Here is a 9,310-nt window from a genome sequence, read left to right on the forward strand (position 1 = left end):
CACATAGATAGCGCTTTTTTTGGCTTTAGGCAGCGCTTAAAAGCGCTATCTATTCCCCCGCTGCCGTAGGTAAAGGCAGCGCTTTTTTTCACCTTGAAAACGCTGCTAAAGGCACCCTTTAGTCATCACTTTTACCTATAAAGCGCTGCTAAAGGCCCACTTTAGACAGCGCTTTTATATATAAAGCGCTGCTAAAGACCCCCTTTAGATAGCGCTTTTCTGAAACAATTTTTAAGAAAAAGCCTTTTAAAAGCGCTGCTAAAGGCCACATTTAGGTAGCGCTTTCCCCACAAGCGCTGCTAAAGGACCACTTTAGCCAGCGCTTTTTTCTTAAATGCGCTGTTAAAGGCCCCCATTAGGCAGCGCTTTTCTGAAACAGTTTTTAAATAGATTTTTGGCAGCGCTTCTCTTTTAAAGCGCTGTCTAATGTCCACGAATTTTTTCATGGATCTATTTAAAAAAGGCTTGCCCCAGGTTTTCACCATATTTTGCACCTGTACAATATACCATTACAGATTTCACCTATAAACAACACAAAAAAACTCTATTTTTCAGAGCTAAGATGCTAAGAATATATATATATACGAATAAACTTTGGATTTTTTATATGCTAAGAATATATTAATAAACAACAACAAAATTACATCCAATTCAATGAAAACAATTGCATTATCCAAAACATTGTTATTTTTTACACAAGTCAAAAGGATGCTAAATATCTACTTTTTCTTCTTGCCAGCTAACCTTTTCACCCTTCAATATCCTGCAATTGCATCAAATTAACCATTATAATCACAAAACAGAATAACAGAAAACCAAAAACAAAATAATATAAAGGTGAAAAACATTCTACATTAGTGTACATAAAACCATTCTACATTTTCCACGAATGTATTTCAAACGGCCTACATATCACTAAATAACCTATGTAGATAAATCAAATATTGCAACATGCACTTGGCTATACTCTAAATTCTCATCAATTATAGTAAGATTTCAGTATACCTATACAACTTTCAACTCAATCATGAATTGACACCATTCCTCCTTAAGTTCATCCAACTTAGATTTTGAGTAAGTAGCACACTTGAATTCATCAAAATACTACAAAATAATATAACATGGTATGTTTAAGTTAAAACTATTTAATTATATGAGAAATATGTGTTAAATAATAAATAACTCTTAAGTTAGAAATCCATACCTTGGACGGAATCTCTATTTGATTCGAAAGAAGAATTTCTTTCATAAACTGCAACATGTAAAAACCGCAATCTACTTCATTACGCTGCCCAGGACACTACACATGGAAAGAAAATATGGATAAGGCCTAAGTTTTATCACGTATCATCACAATTTATATAATCAAAATTGCGATAATGAATTAATATACCTCCACTTGAATCCATGTGATGTTGTTGGCTTTACTCTTTGGTACTTGACTTCCTCTTTGTGCTCGAAAAACTTGTATAATGCTAATAAAACATAAACGCATAATTTAAAACAATTCCCATAAATACATAAATATACACATGAATATTTAGAACAATCTCACTTACGTATCAACCAACTTCTTCATAGCTTCGTATGTACTAACTGGATTGTGTAAGGAATCCAGAAAATATACAACTTCACTGATAGGATTAATCGCGACCAACAACCAATGTCCACTGTAAGGCAAAACAAATGTGAGATGAAAACTTTCTACACAATGTAAAAATATGAAAAATTATAATAGATGAATTTAGAATTAAAGTCTAACCCGTTGCCGGTATTAAACGGTAAAAAGAACAACTTTTCTGAATTTATGCTGGCCATAAAACGGTTGAGTACATACGCCATGACTTCATCCGGTTTAGATATGATTAACCCTAAGTTGGTAATGAAGGGAGCTAAGAAAGCGAATCTTTGCCTCAATCCACTCAGGTGCATCAATTTTTCATACAAAAACCTTAAATAAAAGACCTCATTAGCATTTGAAATGAGTAAATGAATTGTTCATTTAATTAAACAAATTAGATCGGATATACCTTATGTATGTATCAATAACACCGAGGCCTAATTGCGTATGTGACACACATTCTTCTGACAAAGGTTCAATCGCGTCGTATCGGTTTCATCTTCACAAACAGGACACGCTTTTTGAGCTTTAATGCTGTACCCTGATAGATTTCCGTATGCTGGAAAATCATTAATTGTGCCAAATAACATCGCCCTCAAATTGAAACTTTCTTTCCTATATCCATCATAAACCTCCACACCGTTCTCCCACAAAATCTTTAAATCTTCGATCAAAGGTGTCAAGTATACGTCTATGTCATTCCCTGGTTGTTTAGGCCCAGAAATTAACATAGATAACATCATATACTTACGCTTCATACATAGCCATGGGGGTAGGTTATAAATCATAAGAATCACAGGCCATGTGGTATGTGAGATACTCTGAAGACCATGTGGGTTCATTCCATCAGTAGATAATGCCAATCGAAGATTTCTTGCATCTGCTCCAAAATCACGATAATCATCATCTATTTTTGACCACTGTGGTGAATCTGCCGGATGTCGATACTTTCCATCAATAATCCTTTCATCTGCATGCCAAGTCAAATGTCTTGCATCAGTTTCACTACGAAACATGCGCCTAAATCTCGGAATTATAGGAAAATACCATAAGACTTTTGCTGGAGACAATTTTTTCTTATATCGAGATAAACCGCATTTAGGGCACTCAATTAACGATGCATATTCGTTTCGAAACAAAACACAATCGTTTGGACAAGCATGTATCTTATCATAGCTCATGCCAATAGAGCACAACATTTTTTTGGCCTCATAGGTTCGATTAGGAAGAACATTATCCTCCGGAAGCATATCTCTCATGAGGGCTAATAACTCTGTGAAACTTTTATCCGACCATCCATTGCCCGCTTTTAAGTTGTACAACTTTAATACCGCAGACAGTCTTGTGAATTTACTGCAACCTTTATACAGCGGTTTCTCTGCATCGCTTACCAATCTCTCAAACATTTTGGGACAGTCCTTAAGATCTTCTTCAAGTGCTTCTGCAATCTCTTCGACTCGATCACAATCGTATGTATCCGTGTCATTGTCGTCTGGAGCATAGGTCTTCGTATTACTTTTCTCCCCCGGTTCAACATTATCGTTAATTTTCTCACCATGATATATCCAACACTTATAACTTCGATCAATCCCATGCGTCAATAAATGCGATTTCAATCCAGCTGCGTCAACCCGATCCCCATAACAACAACGCAAACAAGGACATTTCATTCGACCGACGTCTTTGACGTGTTCAACAGCAAACTTAACAAATTCCAATACCCCATTCTCGTACTCTTTTGACCGTCGATCGGCATTCATCCATTTTTTATCCATTGAACTTGACTTACCAAAGAAAGTCAGGGGTTATTGGTGCCGACGACGGATGAAACTATTAGAGAACAATAAACAAAAACGAGAGCTGAAATAACAAGCAAAGTTATTATCAACACCAAATTCATATTTGAAATTCACAAATCGAGCAAATGAAGGAACAAGTAAAAATATATCTCGCATTTAGGTTTGGGACATTGACAAGAAATTATTGTGTGATTTGTACATTGTTAAAGAAGAAGTTACTTCTTTTGTAATCATTCAGCACAACCTCTACATGTAAGTAAAACTTCTACTTCAAAATAAGCTATTGAGAAGTTACTTCTTTTGTAATCATTCACCATAACCAACTCTTCTTTGTATGTGACCCATTTTCACATACATTTTTCCCTAACCCAATTGGTGTTTCAAAATTGAATAAAACAATGTGATGCAAAATACTCAAGGACCCCAGGTCCCACTTCCTCTATTTACATCTAAGTTATATTAATTTCTTGCTTAATAGTTAATTGAGTTAGCATGTTCTTAACAATGTATAAGTATAACACTAATTTGTCACTGGCTGCAGTACAGGAATAGAAGAATATTGACAATTTCAATACACCCTTTTGGCATTAGAACAAAACAACTTGTTCACTGATTGTACCCTACTTTATACTAAACAAGTGATTGACATTAATTCGATACAATGTATCTTCCATTTACCATACAATAGAAACAAAACAAAAACATATGAAAGAGACCAAGCCACAGCAATCCTTGTTAACGGTAGCGTGTCGTATATAATACAACAACCTCTACCAATGTGTTGGCATATACTTATCCGTGAAGTGAACAACCATCAAAAATTGAGTTTCAATTATATTCTTTCACAATGATATAGTTCATCTTCATCATACACATGTTATAATAAAACAAAAACTATAAACAAACACGAGTTGTTTTTATTCTTTGATAAAGAAAGCTAACATGTGTCGTTATCATAATCTATTACATCATTATTCTCCTTATTTATAACCTTGCTTCCATCTTGGTATAAAAAATTTCACAGCCAAAATTGAAAAAAAAATTTACTATAATTAGTTTTACAGGAACAAAACATAGTTAGCAAACTTGTACACCAATTGTTCTTGTTTTATAAACATTAACCTAACAATGGTCAAAAAAAATTACTATAATTAGTTTTACAGGAACAAAACATAGTTAGCAAACTTGTACACCAATTGTTCTTGTTTTATAAACATTAACCTAACAATGGTCACTGCATGATGTAATGTACATCAGTGAAATCAATGCACATTCCTTCAGCAAAAAGAAACAAAAATATAAGACAAATTCGTAATCATATCATTTAAAATAGATATGATAGAATTCAGTTTTGCAGCACAGGCCAACCCACCAATGACATAACTTTGTTCCTTTTTTCTTTCTGTTCTATACTAAACATAGTAATATTGAAGCAGAAACAAGAACAATTGATAGACATGACTGAAGAAGTAGTCCCTGCACTAGATCAATGTAAAGTTACACGCTAGCACCCACATTTCTTATCGAAATCGTGTCCGGTGTTGAACACAAATTCAACACTTACATATTTTTTTTAGAGCCAGAGCAAAGCTATGCAAGGATTTGGCCCAACAAGATTCAAACTTAATTCAAATTTAAGGTTTCAAGTGAGAACATGGGTGTTGCTACAAACTACTGAACAAGGAAAGTTTGTATTTGCATTTCACAGTTAGTGTTTCATGGAGCCAGGCCAATATATCAGCAACACCTAAGTAAGAAATCACAACTCGGCCTAGATTCCGAGTCTTCTCAAAACAATTGTTAGCATGGATAACATCTAACTTGAAAGCCAAATTCCCCGCAGTCAATGACTGCATACATTCAGTCAGGAAATTTATGGCAGTCGGGTCAAAATTGGGGTGTTCATATCTCAGGCTCTAAGTTAAGATTTCAAAGAAAACACAGTCAGTCAACTAACAGATCTCATGACTGTAGAGAGTCCAGGTTAATCTAACAGGGGATGTTGAAAGAACAGACATTAACTACAAAAAAACCACCAATGTGTTGTCAAACTTTCACTTCTAAGCTATCATTTTTGCACAGAGTACTTATTGTTACAGCAAAGCCACAGGGCAACTCACAGAAATTACAGTAAGAATGTATAGCATATAAAGGATGTCGAGACTTACCGAAACGACGGCCAAACGTTGAGAAGAAAAGAACGGCTGAGAAACTTAGTGTCAACAAAGTAGTTGTCAAGCCTAAACATATTAAAAGTTATTATGTTAGAGTGGTCTACCTGTAACTTAAGTATGTATCACTGATGTAACTTATGATGTATTATACAGATCACCACAATAGAAATAAGATGCAAATACAGGATACAGAACACAGACAGCTTCTGCTACTAGATCAATATCAAACCCAGTTCATGATAATGTAGCATGTGTTTGATATTAGACAACAATTTGTTAACCTAATAAAGATACAACACATGCTTGCATATTGTAACACAAATTTGAAAACAACAAAGTTATGGACGCTATAAGACTCTAATTGGTAAAAAGTAGCAGATATATTAGTCGACTAATGTTTGGCAATAACAGAATGAGCTAGTTAAAGAATGCAATAAGCTCGCAAGAAAAAAATTGTGCGGCCGAAACTTACCGAACGTACGAACGTAGTCGGAGGGAGTTTGTGCGGCCGTAATCAGAGGGAGTACGAGCGCCTGTGAAACGTAGTCGGAGGCTTCCACCGATTGTGTTACGGTGGCCGAAGAAAAAGATATACAACCAGAAGAAATTCGTGAGATTTCGTGAGCGAAGAGGGAATTTCTTGAGCGGAGAAGGGATTCACAAGGGTTTCAATTAGGGTTCTTCGAATTCAGAAGCTTTGTTTGTGGATTGAGAGAGTTTGTTTGGGGATTGAGAGAGTTTGGGGATTGAGAGAGATTGGGGATTGAAGGAATTTCGTGATGGAGAAGAAGAACGTACGATAGGGTTTTTGGATTGGGAATAGGATTTTACGTGAATATTTTATTTTTCAATTTCAATTTTAATTATACTAAGCCAGCGCTTTTACTGAAAGCGCTTTCTAATGGGAACCTAAGCCAGCGTTTCACTAAAGCGCTTTCTTATATCAAACTATAGCAGCGCTTATAATTTTTTTTTAAAAAAATTTATTGGACTTTCTACAGCGCTTTATAAAAAAGCGCTGGCTAATATGGGCCTATACCAGCGCTTTTTGAAGCGCTTTCTAATGGTAACCTATACCAGCGCTTTTGAAGAAGCGCTATCTAAGATTGTCCCTATACCAGCGCTTTGCCTCATCTTTTACTACAATCTCCGTGTTTTATTTTTTCTTTTAATTATGGCAGCGCTTTTGTAATAAAGCGCTATCTAAATGGCGCTGTCTATAATCATTTTTGGCGTAGTGTGGATTTCATGGATCTCCATATGTCTCAAAGTACCACCAGACAAATTTTCAAACTTCGATTCAATCGGACGCACAGTCAGCAGCTCGCACAGTCAACAGACGACCAGTTTGACCGAAAAGTCAACAGACAGTCAAAAATGAAATTTTTTGTCAACATCCATATTTTGTCAAAAGATTCATCATTTGATCAATGGTTGATCATAATTCATGAAACTAGCATGTAGAGGACATCTTGAGGTTTCTAAAAAGTACAAGAACTCCTTCATATGATCAAAATTGAGGGAGATATGCCTTGTTGAAGTTGGCTATTTTTTGGAAAAATGCATGAAACTAGCATTGATCAAAATGGTTTTTTTTTTCAAAAGAGGCCAAGCATGCATGATCCAAACATGTTCCAAGCAGCATTTGTCTCATGACATTTTTGTTTCTTTTTTAATTTAATTTTATTACATTTAAAATTAAATTAAAAAAGAAATGATTCAAGACAATTATCCAAAGCTTTTGTCCTTAGCTTGAGTCACTAAGATGGCTTAACTTCTGCAGCATAGAGATTGTACAGCAGGCCTAGAGCATGAGGGTGAAGAAAAATGAAGCCATGGCCAAAGAATTCAAAGCTTTATATATTAAAAAATTCAAAAGTTCAAAAGCAATCAATAATTGTTAGCTTAAGATTGAAGCACTCTTATTGCTCATAAATAGCTTAGCATACTTCAGTAAGCATAGGGACACAAATTCAGAACAAACACATGCTTGTATCACTCTTGTATCAAACTTGAACTTTTCAAAGAAATTTGAATTTCGAATTTTTAGTTCAAGCTAATTTCAATCCAAACTAAACATTCAAACATCTTCCTCAAGTATCACTGAACCTATCCAAATCAATTTCAAGCTTTGAAACTCACTAAATCGAGCACTATAGCTCACGGTTTGTTCAAACATAAACCAACACGAATCTGATTATTCATGCATATTCAATAAGATGTAATCCCATATTTGTGTTTAGTTTGGTGCTCTGATCGTTTCTGGAGCTTTAATTGAGTTTTAATGGTCGTTTGTAGAATATACCATTTTAGGGTTCTTAAGCTAAAATTTGGGATCCTTTGATTTAGGCAAAATTAGCAGAAACTAAGGGCATATTTGAACTCAGAGGACAATTTTAAGTTGAACCATGGTCTCCTAAATAATTTATCTTGCTTGTATGAAGTTTTGACATGTGCAGGTCTTGTAGCTACGGACGAAAACCGTCACTAAAGGCTTTACCTACAGTTGCAGAGCTTTAGCCACGGAAGAGAGGAAGAAGATGATTAGGTGTCCCCATCTCATTGGCTGGAAAACGCGCGCGTGGATTTTTAAATCCAGCCAGACTCTGTGCTTGCCATCCACGCGTATGCCATGTGCCCTCAACATCTGAACCATCAGATCAACTTGCCAGCTCATCCAACGCTTATGACATGCTAGTCCTTACCATGGACTCTCCAGCCAACCACACTTGATCATTTTTTTTCTATTTTATTTAGTTTTCTTTGCAAAATTATTTAAAAATAGTTTTAAAAATCAAAAAAATATAATAAAAATATTCTTAAGTTGATAAAATAATATATTATTTTTTGACATAAAAATATGTTATTTTTCTTCATAATTAAAATATTTTGTTTAATTAATTAGATAATATTGTTATATTTATCTTTTAATTATTTCTAACCCATCAAAAAAATCAGAAAAAATATTTTCATTTATTTAAATTAGGTTTATATATTATAAACTAATTTTGTACATATTTAGAATATTTTTCTCTTTAAGTTCAATTTATGTGTATAATTATTTGTATAATTATATGTTAATTAACTTAATAACCTCAAAAACAATTTCAAAAATCCTAAAAAATTTTAATTTTATTTTAAAATTAATTGACACACAATTTGGACATATTTTAGACTTAATTTTTTTTAGGTATAAATTTTATTTCTAATTCCTAACATTTTAATTAAATTAATTATGCATTAATTTTAATTAGCGTAGTTTACATTTCTCGCACAATTGATGTAAAAGCGTAGATTTATTTTTCGCATTTTACATTCCCGCACTTTAATTTCTGTACATATAAAACTGCGTGTATGGCAAAGATAATAACTGAAGCGCTAGATCACTAATTTCAAAGACAAAAATATCTGAATCAAAACACGATCACACTTGCACCTCTTAGGGTAATCCCTCTGTTACTCTTTTCAAAATCAATTCTACTGTTTCAAATACGATTCGAATTTCTTTTTCTGTATCCAGTCAAGGAAAATTTTCTAAAAATAGGAAAGGACCTTATAAACTTAGGGTAGATCTCCTTATTGCTTGCTCAAATAAAACAAAACTACAAATGTTTCACATAACACTGTTTTTTCAAAATGAACTTTCAAAAAGACAACACTTTGTATATATCCAAACCAGGATCATTGCGAAGTTAAAAATCTTTTTGAACCATCAA

The 9,310-nt window shown here is 34.0% G+C and overlaps 1 protein-coding gene across 3 annotated transcripts; it reads right to left on the minus strand.

Annotated features, from left to right (window-relative positions):
• Positions 1–582: 582 nt before the first annotated feature.
• On the minus strand, positions 583–6,414 carry LOC131637085 (uncharacterized). 3 transcript variants are annotated; one of them, XM_058907647.1, is made up of 9 exons: positions 6,067–6,414; positions 5,589–5,660; positions 2,031–3,481; positions 1,763–1,951; positions 1,560–1,670; positions 1,394–1,475; positions 1,205–1,300; positions 1,006–1,104; positions 583–763 (listed from the first exon to the last, which is right to left on the minus strand). In XM_058907647.1, the coding sequence occupies exons 4-8, from the start codon at positions 1,930–1,932 to the stop codon at positions 1,006–1,008; spliced, it is 558 nt and encodes a 185-aa protein (XP_058763630.1). In that variant the 5' UTR covers positions 1,933–1,951; positions 2,031–3,481; positions 5,589–5,660; positions 6,067–6,414; the 3' UTR covers positions 583–763. The 3 variants fall into 2 exon arrangements, 2 of the variants coding, with proteins under 2 accessions (XP_058763630.1, XP_058763631.1); XM_058907648.1 differs by lacking the exons at positions 2,031–3,481; positions 5,589–5,660; positions 6,067–6,414 and having other exon boundaries at positions 1,763–2,009.
• Positions 6,415–9,310: the final 2,896 nt, after the last annotated feature.

The sequence above is a fragment of the Vicia villosa genome, unplaced genomic scaffold, assembly GCF_029867415.1.
Source record: "Vicia villosa cultivar HV-30 ecotype Madison, WI unplaced genomic scaffold, Vvil1.0 ctg.001911F_1_1, whole genome shotgun sequence".
Lineage (NCBI taxonomy): Eukaryota > Viridiplantae > Streptophyta > Magnoliopsida > Fabales > Fabaceae > Vicia > Vicia villosa.

What these genes read in the sequence shown, in the direction of transcription:
- LOC131637085 (XM_058907647.1), bottom strand. Translation starts at nt 1,932, where the DNA reads ATGCACCTGAGTGGATTGAGGCAAAGATTCGCTTTCTTAGCTCCCTTC. An exon ending in ATGAAGAAGTTGGTTGATAC is followed by an intron (nt 1,476 to 1,559) that starts GTAAGTGAGATT and finishes ATGTTTTATTAG; the next exon opens with CATTATACAAGTTTTTCGAG. An exon ending in AAATAGAGATTCCGTCCAAG is followed by an intron (nt 1,105 to 1,204) that starts GTATGGATTTCT and finishes ATTATTTTGTAG; the next exon opens with TATTTTGATGAATTCAAGTG.